Genomic DNA, 25,174 nt, shown 5'->3' on the forward strand with positions numbered 1-25,174 from the left:
TGGATCATCCTACACCAAATGATATATATATATATATAAAACAAAAAAATTAATAAAAATAATAAAAAATTACTTTATTTAATATTTATTAATTTTAATAAAAATTAATAAATATTAAATAAAGTAAATTCTAACTTTTTTATTTTTTTAATATTATCGTGTGTATATATATATAGGTTATTAAAAATATAATTAGAAAGTATTGAAATTGAAAAATAAATTGCAATAGTAATTTACAAAATGAAAAGAGATTTGTATATATATTCATGAAGGTTAGTTTTAAATATAAATGTTTGCTAATTTTTTTTGTCTCCCTAACATTATCCGTTTTAAATTATTAGTTGTCATGTAGCTAGTGGCGCGTCATTAAGTCTAATCAATTATGTAAGATTTGATTGATTTGACATGTAACCTATTACTCTACTATAGATATTAATTTCCAAGTAGTTGAATGATAATTATAAAATTGAGATGAAACATAACCAAAAATCATAAATAGATTAGATGTTATATATAATACATAAAAACAAGAGCAGCTATCTAGGACTATAAATTGATGAGCAAATATCATAACTAGATTATTAACGATGATTAGGGATAATATTAACATAACATGGGGTTTTACTTTGAAGTTATTATGTAATAAAAAAGAAAGAAAGAAAATATCGGATGCAGAATTATTGTTGATCAATAAGCTAGTGTAAGAAGAAAGAGATAAAAAAAAAATATTTTGTATGTTTATAACCAATTTTTTCTTAATTTTTTAATTTCCTTACTCTAGAACCTTGTGTATGTGATAAATAATTATGTGAAGTAATACAATTTTATTTTTATTTTATTTTTTTGTATTAAAAAGCATAAATTAAAATTGTAAAACAGGAAAGAAAATTACATCGCATCAATTACCATGCATATTACTTCAATGAATCCAACCACAATTTATTAAGTCTCACTATATCCAACTAAGCTCTTACATACATAAATAATATATAGTTAATTAGATAGATATATATACATGATGAAAATAACATTATTTCTTAATAATAACATAATAACAAACCTCATTAATTATTACATAATTATTGTTTTAACACAATTTGATACTTCTCCTATTTGCTTTCTTCTTCTTCTTCTTCATCCATGGTATCACAAAATGCTTTGTCCTTTGTCTCTGGCAAACACAAACCAAACAAGCCAAGAAACCCTATTGCCAACCCTAAAATCCCATAACATAGAAACTTATTATTATGCTCTCTACCAGCTCCTACTAACATTGGACTAATTGTACCACCCAATGCCACAGCTTGTCTCAACAAAGATAATGCACAATTTCTCACACAAGTTGGGAACAACTCACTCCCAAATATTATAAGAACATTATAAGCAGTGTAAGCACAAAAGAAAGACACCAATTCAAACACAAGTTGCAACGAAATTGTAAAATTCGTTACTTCAATGCTAGCCAAAACACTTGAAATCCCACTTAGTGTAGTGAGAAATAGTAGCATGCTTTTCCTATTGAACTTGTGTATGAATATGAAAGTGAGGATTGTAGATGGTATCTCTAACAATGCATTAAATGTGACACTTAAATAAAGATTGAATGATAACATTCCAACTCCTAGTGGCATACCATAATAGACTAATCCAATTCCTAAACCCATGGCTATAATCACCATTATCCTTCTAGAAGACCATCTATTTTGCATTAAGATCTTGAAAGTTGAGTATAGATCAACTTTCATAGTTTCTTCCTTAAGGGGCATGATGTTGGAGATAGCCAAATCCAAGTAATCACTTTGAGTAGTGAGTGATAATGATGTGATACTTTTCAATACTTTAATAGCTTCTTCTTTCCTTCCTCTAATGAGAAGCCATCTTGGAGATTCATGAAGAAATAAATAGACTAATATGCAATATAAAATGCCCGGAAGAGAAGTAACTATGTATAAATTTCTCCATGAAGAACCTTTATTTAAGTAAGCTATTGGTGGCAAGGTTAAGAACCCTAAAGTACACACTAGAAAACCAAAGACACCTACCTGACCGCGCCATCTTTTGGAGACTAATTCGGAGGCAAGAACAAGTGTGGTGGTTCCAAGGGTGGAACGGCCAAATCCACAAACGAATTTGAGTGCGGAATAGATCCAAATATTTGTAGAGAAGGAAGCAAGGAAGGAAGAGAAGGACATTAAAAGACATGAGTAGAATATCATGTTCTTGCGACCGAGCGAGGCGTCGGCTAGAGTGGTCAAAACAATGCCTCCAATTAAGCAACCGGTAAAAAACATGGAAGCCGGAAGTCCTGTAATGATCGTATTTACACATTCTAGACTCCATTCGGATATTATAGAGACTTGTTTAGATTCGTCCCATGCCCATAAATCCTTTGAGAGCTCGCAAATGCTAGCTCTCTTGGCAGGCATGGTAGTTGATTCGCAAGAATTGTTACTTGCGAATCGACTACCAGTCTGGTTGGCGCAATGCCAAGACGGTTGTGCATCGGTGAAGATGGTGATGAATGTTTGTTGGCCATCAAAGAACCAAGCAAAGGAGACTAGAAAAACTTGAAGGAGTTGAGTCCAATTGAGTTCTCCAATGCACTCTTCAACTATGGAGCTAATTGTAGAGATTTGTTCATCATCTTGATGAGGTTGTTGTGCAAATGAGTTAGATGAATTAGACTGGGAAAGAAGTTGGGTTGATGAATCAACCATAATTACAATCACTGTATGTTTACTAGCTAATAATTAATTAGTTGTGTGCAGCAACCATAGCTCGTATGATATAAGCCAAAAGCTTAGGGACTATTCATCTATTATTGAAAAAGGAACTTTAATTTTGCACCACATTTTCTATATCTTGATGATAATGTGTCTAAAAATATCAACGTTAATGTTTGTAATATCGTCAATCGACCAATCAATCATATTTTGTTCAAAATTAATATTGAAAGACTCTAACTCAATATTGTATTTAATAATTAGATATTAGAATTAAAATTTTAATCTCAAAACATAAAGTTTTAGTTTCCATTACCTTTAAAAAGTAGAAATAGAAGAGATTGAATTTTCTAAAATTGAAGACTAAAACTATAATAATATTTCTTTTTAAAAATAATTTATTTAAATTTTTAAATTCTAAATCTACTCCATAATATTTATATTTATTAATCTCAATCTCAAATTTTCTTCTAAGTTTTAGTGTGTGTTTGGATTTCAGTTTGCAAATGAGAGTTTGCATAAAAGTGATTTTGCAAACTTGCTTTTGATGAAAAGTAAGTTTGTGTTAACGTAATTTATGTTTGGCAATTTTTATATCAAAATTGATTGTAGTAAAATAAATGTTGTTTGGGTTATACTATTTAAAATCACTTTTAGATGAAAAATTACTAAAAGAGACATCAATTAAAATAATTTTTTATATTATTCTGTTATTTTTATTTTAAATATTTGAATATATCTTATTAATTTATTTTATAATAAAGTTAATATTTACTTATTAATTCATTGTTATTCATTATTCTATTAAAAAATATAAATTTTAGATATATATATATATATATATATATATATATATATATAAAAGAGTATTTAATCAAATATGTTACCTTTTTATACCATACTCTCAATAATTTTATTTTTATAAGACTTTTTTGACATCCAACATTCATAATTTTATTAATACTTATGAATATTTTTTATTTAGTTTGTCTTTTTTAAATGAGATCAATAATCTATATTATAAAAAAAGTTACAATAAAATATAATATATGAAAATTATAATTATAAATTTTACATAGTCGAATAAAAAATAAAAAATTTCAGCCAAAACAAAAATAAAGTATAATAAAATATAAAACGAGAATTCATGTATAAAAATTCATAAGAACAATATATATAAAACCAACAATATATATCATATGAATAAAAGAAATATAATAAAAGAGAAAAAATAAAATTCATATGAACGATATATATCAACAATATATATCATATAAAACCAACAATATAAATACAGGGCATAAAAAAAAATTTATATAAACAAGAAATAAAAAAATATCATAAAAAAATTAATAACATACCTGAGAGATGAGAGATTACAATACTGAAAAATAATATAAAAAGGTCAATGATAAAAATAAGTAAAAAATAAAAAAGAACAAAGTCAAATAAAAATAAAAAAAGACACCTTACATATTAAACATAAAGAACAGTAAAGGATAAAAAATTCATATGAACTAAAAAATAATAAGAAATAAAAATATAAAAAAGAGTACTATACATTTTATAATGTTAAACAAGAAAAAAAGATTTTATAATTTATTTTAGTTCTGTGAGTACTATTTAATTTAATATATTTTAGACTATAAATTTTTATTATTTATGACTCTTTTATTACTTATAATTACTATATAATAAAAACAAATAAAGTACAATAAAAATAAAAGACAAAAACAAAAAAAATTATACAAACATAGTATATAATAATTACAACTAACAATATATATCATATGAACAAAAAAATTATAATAAAAAGTAAATAAAATTTATATGAATATAATCAAATAAAAAAATAAAAAATTTTATACATAACATAAATATAGTACAATAAAGGATAGAAAAAATAATTTATATAAACAAAATATAATAAAAATTAATAAAAATAAAATTTATATCAACAATAGTTGTCATATAAATAAAAAAAAAAAATATAACAATAAAAAATTAAAAAAATAACATCAGAACACTAAAAAAATAATATAAAAAATATTTATCATATAAATAAAAAATACAATAAAAAACATAAAAATTAAAATATGAAAGAAAGAACTAAAAAATATTAAAAAGAAAATTAAAATCTTTACCTTGGCAGTGATAGAAACAAATCTGAAAAAGAGTTTGATAAAAAAAAAAATTTCTGTAACGAAGAACATAGAGAGAACTACTACTGTGTAAAATTATGTGGTTATAGACATCCTTTTTATAGAAGAAAAGAAGGGTACAATTGGTAGATATGAAATAGATTTGTTACTTAACTCTTGCAATGGTCATTAATTTTCCTAACGTGAACGCAGAAGCTTGAATTTTTAGCTTCTCATGAACGTACGTTCACAAGTGAAAGCAATTCTGGATTAGGGGTTCCAAAAAATTGCCAAACATGACAATGTAGCGTTCAAGACGTTCAAACGAGCTTTTTTGTTCCTCAACGTGAACCCCAAACACACCCTTAGTGTCTAGACATTACTGTATTACATTTATTTATACTGCTTTCATGATGTATGTGAAGATTCATAGCCCAGTAAGAGCCCAATAAGGCCCAAAATTGAAACGCCTGAGTCCAGTGTGTCCGATTACTGATAAAAAAAAAGAATCGTTACCAAAAACAGAAAAAAGAAGAAACAGCTGTGAATCTTTCCAGAACGATGAATTGAAAAATCTAGGCCAGTCAAGTCACGTGCTCCTAGTAAACAATCGTCGTCATCATCATGAATCATAATCATTCGCTCAAAAGTCAAAAGCATACATAAACACTTACCACTCTCTCTTTGATAGTTTCTGAAAGATAGAGTCAAGTTAGCTTTTTAATTAACTTTCTATTCATGTCGTTAATTAACTGTTAGCATTGTTAAATATTAAGTGACAACTGACATGTTCTAAACGAAAGGACTAGCTACTACTCTTACTAGCTTAAGAAATTGTGTATCACTCTAAAAATTACATTTTTAATTTGGTTTATTATAAAATAATTTTGCATTATTAATTAAAGGTGTCAAAATACAGTAGTTGGTAACTTTTTTTTTTCTTTTTAATTTGAAGATTGTATCTAATACATGATCTTTTTTCTTTAAAAAGATTCTTTAGGGTAATGTTATTTTTTCTGGAGAAAGAATAAAAACTAACTACGAGTATCTCGAATTTAAACTATAAATTATAAAGTAAATTGCTTAATAATTATTAATTAGTTAATTTTTTTATTAAAATTATAAATCTTCTAAGATATTTAAAAAATATATATTTATTTATATATAAATATATATTATTTTATTATTTTTAATTTATATTTTATTATATATTATATACGAATACTTTAATTTAGTGAGTATTATTTATTATTTTTTATAAGATTAATTACTTTGTATTTTAAAAACACATTTTAAAGTATAATAATAAAAAATTGTTAATTTTTTTTATATATTCAATATATTAAAAACAAAAAAAATTAATTTTTATAATAATCCATATAAAATTTTTTTTTATGATATATTTAACCTATATTATTAGAGCATAACAGCTGTCAATTCATATCCGACCCGTGGATATCCAACCCGATCCAATCCGTTCGAGTTGCTGCGGGTAGGGTAAGGTACGGGTTTAGGGTACGGATATACCTACAACTTCTCTTATGTAATGACTTACAATAAGTGAACAACCACTAAACTAGTTAGTTAATTTAGTAATTTAGAGTATTAGTTTGTTATTTTTTATGTTATTAATATGTATGAAATTCGACATGATTGAATTTTATATTTACTTTGAAAAAATTTGATATATCTGCGGATAGGGTAGGGTAAAATAGGGTTTAAAACTTTAGGGTGCGAATAGGGTTAGGGTTGAGAGATTCTCAACCCGCAGATATGATAAGGTAGAATTTTAATTGAATTTTTAACTCGCGAATAAGATTAAAACCCTACCCTACCCTACCCATTGCTAGCCCTAAGCATAAGTTAGTGAAACGTTTTTTATAAATGAAAAAGGGGTTTGAATTTTGAAAAAGAGCACTGGGCGCACGTTAGCCAACTTCACCGAGAGTTTTGATGAGAGCCCATAACTGTGTCCGTGCGCATCTTAGCTTCCACCTCATCTCACCTAACTAACTTTCTCTTCTCTCTCTCTCTCTCTCTCTCTCACGAAACCACTTGTGTGTGACTGTGTTGTGTTCCAAAAAATCTCTCTTCTAAGTTCTAACTCTCTCCGCTTTCTCTCTCCTAATTAGGGTTTCTTCTTCTGCTTTCTCCGCACAGCACACAACACACTCTTTCCTCTTCAATTTTTCCGTTTCAATGCCTTTCAATTCTTCCGTTGAATCTTCAACAGTGCCTTCTTTCATTCTCCACCAAATTCCTCATTCGATTCGCATCCGAAATTCACTCATTTGACACCGCCGGCTTCTGTTGGAAATGGCTCCCAGCCGGAGAAAGGGAGTTAGCAAGGCGTCCGCCGCCGCTGCCGCTCGCCGCCAATGGAAGGTGGGCGATCTCGTCCTCGCAAAGGTTAAAGGCTTCCCTGCGTGGCCTGCCACGGTGTGTATCTATCTCATTTCCTTTTTTTTTCCCCATTTTTTTGTCAATATTTTTTATTTAATTGAATTTTATGTTGAAGCTGTCATTGGATTGCGTGATGCTGAACTTTCTCTTGGGGGGTTTGGATCTTTTTATTAATTTTTGTTTTTTTTTTTGGGGGGGGGGGGGGGGGGGGCGTTTCAGAGTTGGACTTTGGGGTTGGATTCCAGCTGGAAAAAGTTCATTTGTGGCCATGATTTTAGCTTAAACTTGCCTTATTGTAACTAGATTTCATTATTTACTGCACAACTCAAATGGGATCCTTATGCTTTTAAAATCTTAAATTGTGTTCTTGATTGTTTGGATTAATGAATGTTTTGAGTGTCGGTGTTTGATCCATGTAGCTGGCCTTATTGTTTTTAATTAGCTGATTTATTACTTTCTATGGAGAGGCTACCTCCTTTTTAAGTGAGTGATGGCAATGAGAATTGTTGAAACCAGAAAGCATATGGCATATGCTGAACCAGCATGTACCTTTGGTTTGTCCCATCTTTTGTGTCATAGGAAGAATGAACAGTTTTCTAAGAATATGAAAAATGAGGCTTTAGGTAGATTAAATTTTGGTGTTTGATCAATGTAGCTGACCTTGTTTAGTTGGAAAAAGCTTCACTGTTGTTGTTAATTAGTTTGTTTATTACTTCCGGGAGCACTGCCTTCTTTTTGGACAATAATGGCGATTGAGAATGGTAGAAACTATAAACCATGGGCAGAAACAACCGTAGTCTTGACTGTCCCAACCTCTGCTTCATCCTCGGGTAAAAGAACAGGAATAATTAGTACTATTTAAGTAACAAAGAGAAAAGTGGGGTTTTGGGTACACAAAATAAAGAATTCGCTAACTCTTCGAGTTCCATTAATATTTATTTGTTTAAGTCTATTTCTCCTTATTCAATGTAATGTGTGTTTCATTTTACTTATTGAGTTCGTTGTCGGTGGCAGGTGAGTGAGCCAGAGAAGTGGGGTTACAATGCTGATTGCAAGAAAGTACTTGTTTACTTCTTTGGAACCCAACAAATGTAAGTACTCGGACCCATGTTTATTTGATTTCTTAACACTGCTGCTAATATGCCAATTGGTGCGGGTTGTATAACTTTAGGAATCAAACCAGATATACATGCTCAACTTTCATTACCAGGCAACTTGAAGTTTTGGTTTACACACATTTATGATGTCCATAATCTTGTGATGGCTTCTCGATAAGACACTAACTAGTAAGAATTGAGTATGGTCTTCTTTTTCATGCCTCAGTGATTTGTTATTGTCAACAAAGTTGCTAGGTTGCAGTGTTATTTAATTAATGCCCCTTATTTTCAAGCATTCTAAGAGCTTATGTATGCATGAATATTATGAAGCTCACATGACAAGTTGATTTCCCTTCTTGTGTGGTTGGTTTGGAGACATGCTTTCATTCAGCTAGTTTGGTGGTATGCAGTTTGGGGTAGTGGTTATAAAATTTGTAGGTAGTTTAACTTTTACACATGGTTCTGGTTACAAGTGTGTTTATAGTTGTAAAGGTCACTAGGATTATATGATATTTATGTGCATGTGTGATTATTTACAATCCATTTTATCTTATCGCTTGCTGGTTTACTTATATGCATTAAATGTAGAAACATATAATGGCAAGGCTTGTTGTGTCATCCCATAATTGTTGATTACATAGTTTCAAGCTCATACTCAACTACTCATCTATGGCTTCTTGAATATGGGTGATGGCCATGGTAGTCCATCACACATCGTGTAATGTGTAATGTGCCCACCTGGAAAAGGGGGCTAGTGGGATGTGTTGTGCCAGGATTGCGACAAAGATAGGTAATTACTTTGCAATAAAATATTATAACATACATAAAAATATTCACAAATTCAAATAATCTCTATAATTATTTTTGTGGTAACTTTTCCTATTTTAAGCACATTTGCTCACTAAGCATACACTTTCATGGAAATTAAAAAAATTCAAATACTTGTATCACTTAGGTTTCTGTTTTAATATTAATAAATAAATAAATAAATAAATAGGTAATGACCTTGGTATTGTGCCTCACTTTTCTCCCCAATACACTTTCTCATGCCACCTCTCTCTCATACCCATACTATATATTACACATGTACACTTTATCGTGGCAACCCCTTATGGTGGATGTGGTGGTGACAATGCAAGATGGTGTGGCACGACACATCACTGTGCAGCGGACACCAGTGCAGAAGATACCCCAATCCTTGCCGCAATTTTAGTTGCGATTATTGCCAATAGAATATTTGACGCAATGATGGAGCAATGGCTGATAAGAGCCACGATGGCATGGATGCTGGCATTGTGCGTGATAACTACTATGCCTTTTTAGTATTTGTTTTCCACTTGGTGATGGCATTAATTAGTAGTTTTCAGTTGGTTGACTTTTGGTCATCACATTTACGTGTTCTTTTTTGTCTCTTAGAAAACTCCTTTCATACTGACTACACGTAGCATTATATCATTATTTGTGCTTGGTGGTGTTCTGGGCTTGTCCATGTTGAATTTGAGATGTGTCCAGTTGTGTTGGATGTCTAAGCAGGGAGAAGGTTTTCTTGTGTGTGTGTCTTTGGATGTATGTATAACAAGCAATCCATGTTCAATTTGTGTTAGGCAGGTGGTGTGTCTGTCCTTCATATCATAGGCAATCCCTAGTGGTATACTGTACATAGATAAGAAGTGGAATGATATACTTGAGAGACAAGTCCTAATGAGGGTAATGCAATTGCCTAAAAGGAGGACGTTTTCTGATAATCAATGTGGTTATAGATAACAAGTGGAAGGATATACTTGAGAGACAAGTCATAATGAGGATAATGCAATTGCCTGAAATAGATAGGGCCTTTTCTGATAATCAGGGTGTATATAAATCCAGAACCTCCTTGAAACTTCTCTTGCACTTGCAAATTGACCTTCTTCCTTGTCCCCTTTTACTAATATGTGTATCCCCAATTCTTGTAACAAGATTTGCTGTTTAAACTGCATGTGCTCACTTACTAATATCATTCTCCTCAGCTAGTATCACTAAGCCCGTTCCTTTTTTTCTTTCTCCTTGCATAAATCTGCTTATTGACAACTCCCCTAAGGTTGTTGAAATCGCAATCTACCTTATTGTTTAGTCTCTTCTTTATTTTGTTATGATATTTTTATTATGCAAATTTTCAGTCTTGTGTGTGTATGTATGTGTACAAAAAACATATCTGTAACTGCAACTTGCAAGTTGTATAGGTTTTGAATTGGCTTTTGTTGTATAGAGCTTTCTGCAATCCAGCTGATGTCGAGCCATTTACAGAGGAGAAAAAACAGTCTCTTATTCTCAAACGTCACGGAAAGGGTGCTGACTTTGTTCGTGCTGTACGAGAGATTGTTGATATTTATGATAGGTTGAAGAAAGAGGCTCAACTTGATGAAGCTAGGTCTGATGTTGAATTTGCTAATGCAAATGTTTCAAATTCACTTGATTCATCTGCCAAGGATCAGAATGACTCGTCCACCAGGGATCAGACAGATGCTCCTGAGTTGGCTATTAATTTATCATTGAAATCATCAAATTCCGTCACGAACAGACATGAGCTGGCTTGTGCCACTGAGAATGATTCAGCTGCAGCATTGGAGGATGGGTCTCGTGGAAATGTGGCATCCTTGGAGGATCCTACTGATAATACCGTTGCTGGAAAATCATCGAAGACTGTTACTTATTCCTCTCGAAAAAGATCTTCTGGCAACTTGCACTGTCAGGGCAATGGAGCTCAAAGTCATGCACCTTTACGAAAGTCCAGAAGCTTGTCATGGGTTCAAAACTCTGCAATACATGGCAGTGATGGTGGAAAGCATGCTGGTGATCTGTCAGCTGATGCAGATCTGAGTGCATCCACAAGAAGGAATAAATGTAGCAGGAAATCACCTGATCTTTCAAGCTGTGATGATTTTGGTTCATCTGCTCGAGTCTCAAATGATAGCATGGATGATGATTCTGAAATCCTCACAATTGATTCTGAGACATTTAGTCTGAATGAGGGCAGTACAATAGAATCAAATTTTAAACATGAAAAATCTGAGGCTACTGAATACTCAGAAGTTGGGTTGAGCAAAGGACATGTTGATACAAAGGCTGTAGTTAACAAGAAGAAAAGAAAACCAAATAGGAAAAGGGAAACCAATGATGCCGCCAAGCCGATCAGTAGAGTAGAGGAGAATGCTGGCAGTGTGCAGAATTCCAGTCAAATTTCACAAAATATTTGTGGAAATTCAGAAGAGAAATGCATTGAGCAAGATGGAGATGAACACTTGCCCCTTTTGAAACGAGCTAGAGTGAGAATGAGTAACTTATCATCTACAGAGGTAGAATTCAGCAACATTATTCGAGCTCAAGAAACAACCTGTAAAGAAGATATTAATTCACAACAGCAGATGGTCACATCTTCAAATTGGGAGAACAGTCCTGCCGATGGAGACTCATCTGTATTAAATGGAGCTATGGATAATGTTTCTCCTTCAAAAGTATTAGTTACATGTTTTGAGACTCAGATTTGTAATCCTAAGAAGGAAGAATCACTGTGTTCTGTGGACGGTGAGGCTGCTTTACCTCCATCGAAACGCCTTCATCGGGCTTTAGAAGCCATGTCAGCTAATGTTGCTGAAGAAGGCCAAACTCATATGGAAGTGTCATCTTCCATAATAACATCTAGTGTTACATGTGTATCTTCTATTGAGAGGTTTCTGTGTATCGCCAGTAATAATCATGAAGATAATGATGTAGGATTGAAAGCTTTGGATACTTGTGGCATTGGTTCTTCCGAAATTAATGTGCATGGCATCTCAACCAGTTCAAATCCGTTGATTTCAACAGAGAATAAAGCATCATTACAAGTGGATAAGATGTTGACCAAGTTCAGGCAACATGAAATTGGGACTGATGGCAATACACCTGCTTCAGATCAAGTTGTTGATGATACAAATAATTATGTGGTTTGCCACACTGCTGAAACAGAATCCAAAAGGGAAACTTCTCCTAATCTTGATTCAAAATATCCTGAAGTTGGCAGCAACTGTGACTTGTCAAATTTATCATTACCACCAAATGAAGACAAAACCCAAACGTCAAGTCACTCAAATAATGCTTCTGATGGATCAGAACATAATGGGTTGAGTCTTGATCCCATGGCATGTTCCAATGAAAAAAGTATTCCTTTACCTGAAGACAATGTTGAAGTGCTTCAGCAGAATGAGGTTGCTGTTTGTGAGGATAAAGGGTGCTTGAAGACAGCAGTTGTTCACTGCAACAAATCAAATGATGTGTAAGCGTCATCGTGGTTTTTTATAGTTCTTTTCTGTATTGTCAAACAAAAAATGGAGTAGAAATGAGGAAATTTTCAGTAGCCTTAATAGTAACTAAAAGTTTTGGCTTTGAACTTCAGTGCTATGATACTGTCACAGAATATAGTAATAGAAACTTGTGTTTTCCTCACTTAGATCATACATTGCAAGTACTTGTTGGGGTTCTTGAATGAACCATGGATGCTTCATTTCTCCCAATTTTACTTGATGTCTATCCTTTAATTTCAGGAGTGAGGCTGTGAATGAGATAACTTGTGAAGGAGCAGAAGAGGACATGAATTCTGTTTCAACATCTGATGGCTGTTTGGGTGAAAAGGGTATTTTGGACATACGTTTGAGCCCACCATTGACTGATGGGTGTGATTGCATTCCACCTGGATCACCTCCAAATATGTCAGTATGCAATGTTTCTACATCAGACAGTAGTAATATTCTTCACAATGGAAGCTGTAGTCCAGATGTACATTTACATCAGAAGCAAACAATATCTAGTCATATAGGTGTAGATAAAGATGGGTTTGTGGCAACTCAAGAATCAAGTTCTATGGGAAAGCCAACTGAAGCAGGACGTGCTGCTTTGTTGTACTTCGAAGCAACCCTTGGGACATTGACAAGGACAAAGGACAGTATTGGTCGAGCTACACGCATAGCGATTGACTGTGCAAAGTTTGGCATTGCAGATAAGGTAATATTTTTTGTTACTCCTGAAAATGTTATCATTAGGTTGTGAATACTTTATGTTGATTAATTTTACTTTTGAAGTGCCAGTTACTCTATCTTCTCAGTCTATATTAGTCTTCCATTTAACCTTGATATTTTATTTGCATCCATTTAGCCATTGCATTTGTTTCTATTGGACCAATGAGTTTGTGTAATCTGAACTATCAGATGCATATGCCTGAACCAAAGAAAAATGCAGCTTCCCTTTTTGTTTTTGGATAAAAGATTTTATACAGAGGAATAATATGAAAACCTGGGAGGACAATGCATCCTCTTTAATAAGAACAAACAAAATTTTAATGGAACATGTACAATGCAAAGCTTTCCAATATCTCAACATTTTAGTGCACACAAGAGTTGGAGAAGTTCACTTATCCAAAAACAGATGTATGGATAATTAGATAGGCTGTATGAAATGGCTTCAGCTATTAGGGAAAAAGGGATATTGATGTGAAGAACATGGATAATTAGCACAATTATTGTTTCAATTAGCGGGAAACAAATCTAGATTAAGTGGCTACTAATAATATTTTCTGTTCCCTCTCCTGTAGTTGAAGTACTTCCTTGATGTATTGGCTTTAGCAGTTGGGCAAAGATGGGATTTCGGTGTGAATACTGAAAGTATGGATAGTTGGATCAACTTCATTGTTTCATATGTCCTTGTTCTTCAGTATGGTCTTTGATTACTTTGTGCCATCTCTTAAAACTTAATGAAGAGATGCAGGATGGGTCGAAGGATGAGAGAGATTTTGGTTGTGACTGTTTCTACGTTTGACTTTTGGAAATTTTAGGTAGAAATGAGAGAGCAAAGAGCATGATGTATAATGTGCAAAATAGGTTGAAAGCTTAACCAAGAAGCTGCCGCTTTTATTGTGTTGATGTAATTCTTCTGGGTGTATTCCAGGTTATGGAGATTCTTGCCCACAATCTAGAAACTGAATCAAGCCTGCATAGGAGGGTGGATTTGTTTTTTCTTGTCGACTCTATTGCACAATTTTCTCGAGGATTGAAAGGTGCATTGTTTATTGCTCTGAGTTTTCCCAAGTTTCAGAAGGAAGAAACTGATGAAACCATGTAGTTGATATTTAGTTATGTCCTATGTCTGATTTTGCAGGTGATGTTTGTGGAGTATATCCATCAGCTATCCAAGCAGTCCTTGCACGGCTCTTGTCTGCTGCTGCTCCTCCTGGAAATAGTGCACAAGAAAATCGCAGACAGTGTCTTAAGGCAAGCATTGGAGTCTCTTTATATGCTCTAATATTACATGTTTTGAGGTCATCCCTTTTCTCTTAACCATAGTTGTAACTTTGTGTAGGTTTTAAAGGTGTGGTTAGAGAGAAGAATCCTACCTGTGTCTGTTATTCGCCATCATATACGTGAACTGGACTCATATAGCAGTTCAGCTCCTGCAGGTCTATTCTCTCGACGATCATTGAGAACAGAGAGGGCCCTAGATGACCCTATTAGAGACATGGAGGGTATGCTTGTTGACGAATATGGAAGGTTTGAATCTGTTTAGCATAAAAATATTTGACTTTATTGTTTTAGCATACTTGTGAGGACTCAAGAGTATATTTACTTAAATTTCCATTTGATCTTGTAGCAACTCAAGTTTTCAGCTACCTGGATTCTGCATGCCTCGCATGCTTAAAGATGAGGAGGAAAATGAAGGGAGTGATTCTGATGGAGGGAACTTCGAGGCTGTCACACCAGAGCATAATTCTGAAGTACAGGAAATGACTTCTACAGTTGAAAAACACAGGCATATCCTGGAAGATGTTGATGGTGAGCTTGAAATGGAAGATGTGGCACCGTCTTGTGATGTTGAAATGAATTCATTTTGTAATGTGGTAGCAGGAAATACCACTCAGTTTGATAATCCTCTCACGTCCTTTGCCCCAGCTCAGGATGTGCCTCCGTCTCTCCCACCCCCACCACCATCCACTCCTCCCCCACCCCCACCCCCACTACCGCCACCGCCACCGCCACCTCCAATGCTACATCCTGTCTCATCTACCTTAGATCCATATGGAACAGTAGTGAATTCAAAAGTGTATACAGATTCGCAGGTATATTTTACATTTTATACATGGAATTTTACCATCTTATTTGTGGGCCACATGAAGTAATAACTAATTCGTATACATTTTCCTTTTGCACTTTGGCTCATATGCAGATGCAGATGCAGATGCAGAAAGACAACGCACCCCACTCTATGGCTCAGCCATTGGCTGCACCAAGGTGTAGCCAGCCTATAAGTGATGCAATGCAATATCAAGTCTCTGATTGTAGAGAAATACCAATGTCAGATTCTAATTGCTCCTTCAACAGTTATCCTGTACCACCCACTGACAATTTTCGACATTCAGACAATATGCACAACAACGGATACTCTATTAGGCCTCCACAACATGTTCCATCCAATCAGTTCTCTTTCGTGCATGGCGAGCAGCATGTGAAGCACCACCACCAAAGGGATTTTCCACCACCCTCTTCATATTCTAATAGACCACACTTCATGCAGAACATGGAGAGGGATAACTTATATAATAATCATGAGAGAATGAAACAACCTCCATATGATTACCGAGAGGGATGGGATGTTCCTCCACCTTATTCTGGTAAAGACTGCGATAAATAATAGTATTTTGGTGATATTGTTTGTTTATTTATCATGATTTCTGGCTATGTGCCACGGCCTTCTACCGTCGAATTAATTGAATTTCTTGTATAGGTCCTTGTTATCACGACAAGGGGGCGCCTCCCCCGTATGGTTGTCATCCATGTGAATCAAGTAGAATACCCGGCCATGGGTGGAGATTTCCTCCCCGATCAATAAATCATAGGAACTCCATGGCTTATAAACCACCCTTTGAGGACGCTATTCCAGTGACAAACAGAGGTGTGTTCACTGTCCTTGTTTGAATATTTTGCTACAAGAAATTGTTTTTTATTCAATTCACCCCAATTTACTTTTTCATTTAACATATTAAGGCCTAAATGTATTTAATTATTTTTGTTTCAGGTCCAGGCTTTTGGCAGCCGAGGTAATCTGAAATCACCAAGAAATCAACCCCGTCCGGTATACTTACACGGTCATCCGCAAATTGTCCTTCCTTCTTGTGATTAAAATTTCACTGCCTTTTAATTTAAGGTGTGACCTACTTTTTGGCCTGAGCTATGGCTTTGTTTATTTCCCCCATCATTCTGTACATGCAATATTCCCTTGAACTCTCAGCAGAATTTGCAATGTATATGTGAATGATCCAACTTAGATTTGTATATATATATTTTAGCCTCTTCTGCAGAGATAGCAGGGCAGGAACAGTCACTGTAGAGTTGTTGGAGGGTTTGTACCTACTTAGGTTGTCAAAGTCCCAAATTTTTTAGCCCCAAAAGTTCTATAATTTATTTAATGGGAGCCCTTATAGAAGTTAGATCAATATCTATATCTATAATATAATTTTCTTGTGATGTTCCTTGAAATGGTTCTCTCTGCATGATTAAAAAAAAGATAAGCTTCGCGTGGCAACACAATTATAGACTTGTATTTATTGTTTGGTGGTCATAAATAAAACTTTCATGCTTTATGGATTGTGTTAGTGGCAGCCAACTCTTTTATCGTTGGCCCCCTTGTATTAAAACGCGTTGTCCATGAAAACGATATTGTTTATGTTACATGATGGAAATCTATTAACTTGAATGTTTACTTGTTGGGTCGTGCTACTGTGTTGAATGAAAACTTTTTTCGCACTTGCTGAGACGATGTGGCTACATTAGGGATAGACGCGTGTTGTATCACTGCGAAAAATCCTGCTGCATTCGCAGAAGTGGCAGAAACTATCAGAAGAGTTGGGAGGTGTTGGTGATTAATAATTGGTAATTCTATAATTAATTTGTTGGGCTTTTATTTGCTGTCTCAGAGAATTTTTGGATATATGATGTTTTGGCTTATTTTTTGTTTGGTTTGAATATTGTGTGATTGATAGAATATGATAATAAAGTTATGGATTATATATGGAGTAGGAAAAAAAATATGATACGGACCTAAATAATAATAATAATAATAATAATAATAATAATAATAATAATAATAATAATAATAAATATAGATATTTAATGTCAATACAAAAATTTGATTCCAAATATATATTTTTTAAATTTGTAATGTAAATAGTAACTTTTATGTTTTATTATTTTCATTATTTATATTCATACAACTAAATATTAAGTTGTTAACGATGTATATTCATATAAATATGTAAATTATTATTATAAATCCTTTTAGTAATTATATAATATTTTTTTTGTGCTTATAACTATACAATATTTATTAACTCTTTAAAATGTTACAAAATTTTAAAAAAGACCACAATGTTTTATATTTTAACAATATTTTTATTTTTGATTTTTCTAAATTTAAATCATTGTCAAAATAAAGGAAAAATTTAAAATTAAACAAAAATTTCCTTGTACAAATTCTTATTTTTTTCCGTGTATATAATTATTTTTTATGAAATTTTTATTTTTTTTCCTTATACAAATTCTTGTCTTCTATTTTTCTTATTTTTTTCGGAAAACACTTTTGTTGTTTAGGGGTCTAATTATTGAAGTAAAATAGGTTAAATTGTCTCCATACTAATAATGTTTTTTTGACATAATTATGTATAGAAATATGTTTTGAAAATTATATTTTAGCGATAAAATGAAATTGTTATTCCTTGTAAATAGCTTATCAATTTAGTTCAAAATTTAAATTAAATATTTAAATCCGTCTGAGTACCTGAGAAGATTTCTTATGATGCGGGGGGAGGTTTGGTTAAAAACTTAAACGGCAATAACACAAAGTAGGGTAATGTTTTGTGTATCTATCTAGAATAAAAAAATTAAAACGGTAACACACGTTACATTCTCCCCTCATCTTTTCCCTCTGTTATCTCTCTTTCGCTTCAACGCGTGCCGTCCTCTCTGTTTGTCTTTTGAAACCCTAAATCCAACCTTCCCCTTCTTTTTTTCATTGATAGCCAACTCACTCCTCCTGCTCTGGATAATCTCTGGCCATTCACGCTCTGTTTATCGCTCTCCCTGTCTCCCAAATTCTCATTTCCGTTTTTGTCAACCTCTATCTGGAAACCCTAACCCATCGAGCTAAGCGGAGAGATGCTGAGAGACTGAGATCTCTGTTGCGGGCTTCACATGCTCACGAAGAGCATTATCCCTGCGGCTTGCTTCAAGGCAACTGAGGAATCGCATCCCACTTCCTCGGCAACGGCGGTTGCAGTTACAAAGGTCCAATCATCATCTTTTCAAGCGTCTTCATTGTCGATTGGTAATGGCTCCCTATCCCTCGAATTCAAACCGTGTCTTCTTCCATCTTTTTATTCAATATTATGCCTATCATCTATTTCTTGATCTCTCTCATTGATATAACTGCCTGTGCGATTAGGGTTCATGGAAAAGGATCATGGAACAAATTTTTTTGGTCTGATTTGTCAGATTCATTTAAAGATCGGTGGTAGTTCTCAAGAGGAAATCAGCCTAGGGTTCATGTCACTCTGCCTCTCTCTTATCTTGGGAAACAACAAGTTAGGTGGGAATTTTTACGGCGGCCCTGTCCTTACTCTGTCCCCTTCCATCATGTGGTGTAGGTATGTAGTGGTTATGACTTGTTTCAGATTCTTTAATATTTGTTTACTTTGATACTCAAGTTTCCTTTCAATTAACAGGATTTGTTTTTGCCCTGTTTGGGTGTTCTTTTCTGATTCTGTTTTGAAAATTGGGTTTTTTGTTTTGATATAAGATGTTGTGTTCCAGTAACAGTAATTGTTTTTGGTCCTGTTTATCCATTCCCTTGTGATTTCCTTCTGAAAATTGGATGGTTTTGTTTGTATTGCTGCTTGTGTGATAGATGAAACAAATGAACTATGCTTAGTGTCAACTGATTCAGAAAAGCTCTTCTCTAATCTCACCCCTGGAAGGAATGTTGGAAGATAACACTCAAAATCATCAGAATGTGGATTTTAATTGATCATAGGGAGGAGAATGAATAACATGCTTTTCTTCGGCTTCTGATAATGGATAAAGAAGTTAGTTATTATAGCTATTTTGATAGTTTTGTTGAATAAGTTTGTATAGCAAAATTTTAGTAATTTGAATTGGATAATAACTGTTCAATGCACAGATTTAATCATGCTGGATCAGATGCTTTTTGAACTTGGCTTTAACTAAAAGTTTTATATGATGTTGACTAGAAACATAAATTGAGTTTACTACTACACATGTGTGGAGTGTAAGTGTTGATATTTCCTTATCTTATTTGTTATCAGTTTTAGTGTGTTCTTTGGGGCTTTTATTTGTATGTGAAAATTCTAAAATATCTTCAATTTCCTAACTGATTTAAGGTGCTAGAAATGACATGCTTTAAAGTTTCTCAAATAAATTTGTACTCATAAGAAGGTCTCAAATTTCTGTATAATTTGTTCTTACTTTTGGTTAATGATTTGGACCCTTTTTTCCGGGTGTGAAAATTCTGAAATTGTGTTTGACTGTGTGTTCTCGGTTTTCTTTTGTTGTTTGTAGATTTTATTCCGAGCCGAAAATGCTGGAATAATTACAATAACACCAAGTGTAGTATTTGTGAGTTCAAATCAGTTTAACAAAAACTTAGTGGCTTTGATTAGTCACTTGAATTGGATACTGCCTAATTAGTGAAATGACATGCTTTCAAATTTCAGTTTTTGATATTTTCTCATTCAAAGATTTCAAGATTCTTTTTGTTCTTTGTTATAAGTTTGGGTGTATTCTTCGGATTTTTAATCTTGAGTTTGAATATGCTAAAAGCTTTTCAAAATAAGTGAACAAGTACGGTTTCAATTTGATCAATTTATGCATTCAAGTTCGAAAAACTATTGTGTTAAAACAGTGAAAAATTCTTTAAAAATCTGTATGGTGTAATTTCAACTGCTGGATTCCTTTATTTTATTCTTTGTTGTTTCTCTGATCTTTTTTTTTTTATTTTCTTGGGTACTTATTGTATGAATGCATATTTTGTTTTCCCTCTTTTATGAGTGATAGGCGTGATGGATGACGATTTGCTTTTGATGGTCTGCTCTGGTGTTTGCAGTGGCGGCAGTGGCTCTACTAGGTATGACTCTTCATTCATATTATTCTGTTTTTTGTTATTTTAAATTTTATTTTTCACCTTTGTGGCTTGATACGGTTCAATTTCAATTGCTGCCTTCCTCATTTTGTATGTTGAGAAGTCGTTACCTGTTTCCTTACTACTGTTTTTTTTTCTTTTTTTATGTTTTTCTGATGTTATTTGTCACAACCAAATTGAGTGTCAAATTCACCTTTGTGCCCTTTTTTTGTCTTGAGAGTCAAACTTACCTTTGTGCCTTATTTATATATAAGTGTACAACACTCGAGTTTTATTTGGAAGCTATTTAAAATACTTTTTGTATTTTTTATCCCCTCTTTTTCAATTGTCAAGGAGCTGTTGGCTTGGAAGAAGGAGCAAGTTATGTGATATTTTTTCTTGCATATTTTTACTTAAATTATATTTGTGTGTTGTTTTGTGTGGTTTTGAAAAAAAAAATTTCCTGATATGGGAAAGTTCATAAGTGTATTAAAATCAATTAGAATATTATTTTATGCAAAGCTTTTTGGACAATTTTTCTCTCACCATGTTTCCCAAATCCTAGGGATTCAACTCTGATCTCCACAATATGGTTTGTATATTATTTTCAGTGGTTGCAACTTCATTTTTGTTATCTTCAATTTAACGCCAAAGAAACTAATCTAATTTCATTGGTGGTTGGTTGCAGCTCATATTATCAACGTCAGAAATTGGAAAGGCCAGTTGAACATACCTGATCCAGGTAAGTAGGGTGGGTGGTTGTTTTGTTGTAGGTTATTCGTGGTTATTTTGTAAGCTGAGTGTGTATTAGGGTAAAGTGTATTTTGTATTTGTGCTTCCTTTTAATTGCATTATTGTGACTTGTGTGCTTTGAAGGAAGCAAATATGAACTCAAGTATGCACCCCTAATTAATGTTTTCAAATATTCGTTTTTTCTTTTCCTTTTTTTGTTTATGTGGGGATAACTAATGGGATTCTTATTTGTATATGAGGTCCATGTTGATTTTGCAATTATCATTAACATTTAATTTAATTTTTTTCCCCGAAGATTTTACATGCAAAGTGATTGAGAGTCAAATTTGGTTTTGTTGCCTTTTTTTTAGTTACCCTTTCTTTAACTGTGCAGCAGCTTTTGGGTTCAGAGAAGTTGGTTTTTGGCGAAGTTAAGTAAGATGGTTTTTTTAATTTTAGAAAATAAAAATATTTTATTTTTATATTATCAAAGTGGCAAAGTATTTCCCTTTAGAGTTATGTTATCTTTGATGTTTACAGTATCTTGGCTTAAACCTGCTGTTTTTTGGCATATATAGTCTTGAATTTAATAAGTTTTTATTTGCAATGAAACTTGTCACACGGGCAGGAAGAGTGGTAGAAGGAGAGCCTACGAAAAGGACTCATCTTTATGAACACCGATTCTATCATGCTATTTCGCTTTCACTCCCTTGGTGGCTCTCTTTTTAGATATGAGGTTTGTGTTTCAGGTCCTTTTTCTTTTTTTTGCCCACCCTTATTTCACTGTTTAACACTTCTGTTTTTATTACTCATTGTGGTTTAATTGCATCTTCTAATTACTCATTGTTTTTTTCCCTCATTCTGGATTCGATTTTTTTGTTGATTTCCTTTGGGTTAGGCACGCTTTTCTCCCAACCACACACCTGCGGAAGGAAGCACCGTAGCAATGGCCTTTGGAAAAGGGTCAAAAAAGGCGGCTATTACACACGATCCAAAGTTACACAGGAAGGACAACCCTGTAGATTTGGAAAATGATAAAAAAATTGGTCAAAAAAAGCGGCAAACGTACACAGAGGGAGGACAGTTGCTGTTTTGTTAGAAAAACAATTACTATTTAATAAATTAATGTTAATTAATCTACTGCAATCTTTTTAATTAATTTCCTATGGCATCTGACCACATAGTAGCCGTCAGTTTTTGCCTCCCAAATCTTGATCTCACCTGTCAAATAATATATGGAGGAAATATATTGGAATCATCTATAAAAAAAGATTAAATAACGTGTTTTTTACATGTGTATAATAATATAAACTTCTACACCATAGTGAGATCTTTTTCCAAATGTCGAGGGTTTGTTACTTTATTCTATTATTGCTACTTAGATTCTTATTCATATAACACGTGTACACAGAGAACATAGAGAATATAATGATTCTTTTATACATATACGTCTATCAATATATTTCTAAGAAAAAATGTTCGAATAATTATTCATATTTATAAGGGTAAATTATTTAACAAAACTAAATGAGTAAAAATGATCAGATTGTACTGAATTAGAAAGGACAATAATTTTGTCCTCCCATTTTTTATATAAATCGTTGCCTCTACACAAATTTTAGAAAAAAATATAAAGCCTGATGCAATTTTAGAAAAAAATATATATAAAGCCTGATGCTTATATATTCAACAGTTGTTTGGAATATTAAGATTAGTTTTTTTAGTAGTGTACTCATAATTTGTTGGTTTTTTTCTAAAAAAATATAAAAAGATTTTTTAAATTTTAAGATTTAAATCGAAGATCGATTTTATTATATATATATATACACATAATGAAGTGACACTACTAAAATTACAAATAATAACTTTTTATTCATATAATTTTTTTTATAAAAATCATTGTTAAATAAAAAATTTATACTTTATAATATTTAGTCATTTTATTTTTTTAAATAACTTGAAAAATTCTTCATCACTGAAGTGATTTTATTAAGGAGGAACTAAATAAAAAAATATAACACAAAAAGACACCATATCATGTCAACTTAAAAGTTTAACACATTAAATTAATACAATTTTTGTTTTATAGATTATTTATTTACTATAATTTTTTAATACGAGATTAATTTTTTATACTACTCATATTCATATTACTTAGCACTAATTAAAAATAGTATTGTCAATTTTTTTTATATACATATAAAAAAAATATAAAGAGCTAACTATAACATAAGTCAACTCAAGTCAATTTTTTATATTTTTAATTTTAAAATTTGAAAAATTAGAACAGTAAAAAATTATTTTATTTTTTTATATTAATTTTCTTATTTTTTAATTAGTTAGTTCTAATTGACTACACTTCTAATTAATTCTTTAGCAGAATTGATATTTGTAATTTTAAAAATAAATTGTTCATAAATTTTTGGTTTATATAAAAATTAATTTATACTTTATAAAAATTAATTTGTCAAAAATTTGATGTTCATATAAAAATTTGTTATTCACTAATAAATTATTATATATATAAGACAAAATTTAAATGTTATGATATTTATTTAAATAGATTAATAAATTAATTATTAGACTAATTTAAATTTATTTTATTTGTTAAACCACCATATGTTGTACTGAAAATGAATGCCGTTAACGATAATATAATAGGTGTAATTAATAATATTTTACATTAAATTGGCGGGACCAGATAAATTCCAAAGTAATTAATTACTTGAATGGGGCTTTGAAAATGGACATATAGATGTGATGACTGGTCAAAATGATGATCTTATAAGAAAAATGGGATTATGTTTGGTTGGGCTATGAGTAAAACTCGACACGTACAGAGAATCCAATATCCATACATAAAAGGGTATCGACACGTAGCAAAATAATTAGTGTACTACGTTGTATCAAAAATAATTGGTGTACTACTGTTCATTAGTGTTGATCAACAAATCATGAATTAATATAAGTATTTAGTATTTATACTAAACCATTATAGGAATCTCCATATGATATGATGAGCTTGGTGATGATCCTTTCATGCAACTCATGCAAGCAACAAACTAACAAGTTTTGGTACGATTATTAGAATAGAATATTAATTATTGTATATACACAACAATAATTATTATTTTTACGTATATCACCTAATCATCAATAAAAAAGAAAGAAGAATATTTAAATGTATATGATATTAAAATCAAGCCAACAGACTTCGATTCTATTCGTACTTTTTAACATACATTAAACCATATAATTGCTATAAATTAATCGCGAATAATATTTTAACTTCTCGATTCAAATTATGACCATTTTTGTTTTGTTGTTATCATTATTAAAGTGCATATACTTTCATTCCTAGATATTTGGGTGGGATAATAATTTTTCTAAGGCACTACGTGAGTGACGTAAAACGAACTAATATACTATTATAAATATGCTTTCATATCATGTCGTGTGAGAACAAACACTCCCTGCTGATGCTGAGATAATATAATTTTTTAAAATTGAAATGCTTCTAATGCGAGTCAGTCTACGTAGCCTTTCAAATTTTGAATGTACATAATAGTGATAATCAAGTGTACGTATAATTAGGCAATATTCATCAATATAAGGTCTTAGTTGGTGTCTATATTAAAGGCACATAATTAGATACTTGTCCTAATACTAGGAAATATGGACTTTCTTGAATCGTTTTGCTGCTTGTCTCAAAATTTAACCTCCTTTTTTAAAATTTTTTAGTTGAGTTCTATCATTCTATGAATAAAATGTATTTTCTTTTTCTCTCTGATGAGTGAAATAACCTAAACGCGTGATTGTAATGTTATTTGTTAATTTTTTTTAATTATTATTAGTATAACATTTCTCAACCCGACATATTATAAGAATTAAT

General features: G+C 32.1%; 3 protein-coding genes across 23 annotated transcripts; 2 read left to right on the plus strand and 1 right to left on the minus strand.

Moving 5' to 3' along the window:
- Nucleotides 1-918: 918 nt before the first annotated feature.
- Nucleotides 919-2,767, minus strand: LOC130960836 (organic cation/carnitine transporter 3-like). The gene has a single exon (XM_057886326.1). It carries the CDS (start codon nucleotides 2,715-2,717, stop codon nucleotides 1,110-1,112), a length of 1,608 nt encoding a protein of 535 aa, XP_057742309.1. The 5' UTR covers nucleotides 2,718-2,767; the 3' UTR covers nucleotides 919-1,109.
- A 4,111-nt stretch (nucleotides 2,768-6,878) lies between these two features.
- Nucleotides 6,879-16,886, plus strand: LOC130960779 (protein HUA2-LIKE 2-like). The gene is made up of 11 exons (XM_057886239.1): nucleotides 6,879-7,303; nucleotides 8,282-8,358; nucleotides 10,610-12,652; nucleotides 12,921-13,377; nucleotides 14,317-14,425; nucleotides 14,527-14,639; nucleotides 14,728-14,915; nucleotides 15,016-15,481; nucleotides 15,589-16,033; nucleotides 16,147-16,314; nucleotides 16,438-16,886. Exons 1-11 carry the CDS (start codon nucleotides 7,181-7,183, stop codon nucleotides 16,461-16,463), a joined length of 4,215 nt encoding a protein of 1,404 aa, XP_057742222.1. The 5' UTR covers nucleotides 6,879-7,180; the 3' UTR covers nucleotides 16,464-16,886.
- A 1,365-nt stretch (nucleotides 16,887-18,251) lies between these two features.
- On the plus strand, nucleotides 18,252-22,540 carry LOC130961200 (uncharacterized). 21 transcript variants are annotated; one of them, XR_009079417.1, is made up of 9 exons: nucleotides 18,252-18,741; nucleotides 18,859-19,060; nucleotides 19,321-19,498; nucleotides 19,594-20,048; nucleotides 20,487-20,556; nucleotides 21,239-21,292; nucleotides 21,677-21,717; nucleotides 21,911-22,018; nucleotides 22,181-22,540. XR_009079417.1 is itself a non-coding variant. In XM_057886944.1 (3 exons), exons 1-3 carry the CDS (start codon nucleotides 18,609-18,611, stop codon nucleotides 19,322-19,324), a joined length of 339 nt encoding a protein of 112 aa, XP_057742927.1. In that variant the 5' UTR covers nucleotides 18,260-18,608; the 3' UTR covers nucleotides 19,325-19,498. The 21 variants fall into 21 exon arrangements, 1 of the variants encoding a protein (XP_057742927.1); XR_009079413.1 differs by lacking the exon at nucleotides 21,677-21,717 and having other exon boundaries at nucleotides 18,253-18,741; XR_009079403.1 differs by having other exon boundaries at nucleotides 18,256-18,741; nucleotides 21,677-22,018.
- The last annotated feature ends 2,634 nt before the right edge of the window (nucleotides 22,541-25,174 follow it).

The sequence above is a fragment of the Arachis stenosperma genome, chromosome 2 (assembly GCF_014773155.1).
Source record: "Arachis stenosperma cultivar V10309 chromosome 2, arast.V10309.gnm1.PFL2, whole genome shotgun sequence".
NCBI lineage: Eukaryota > Viridiplantae > Streptophyta > Magnoliopsida > Fabales > Fabaceae > Arachis > Arachis stenosperma.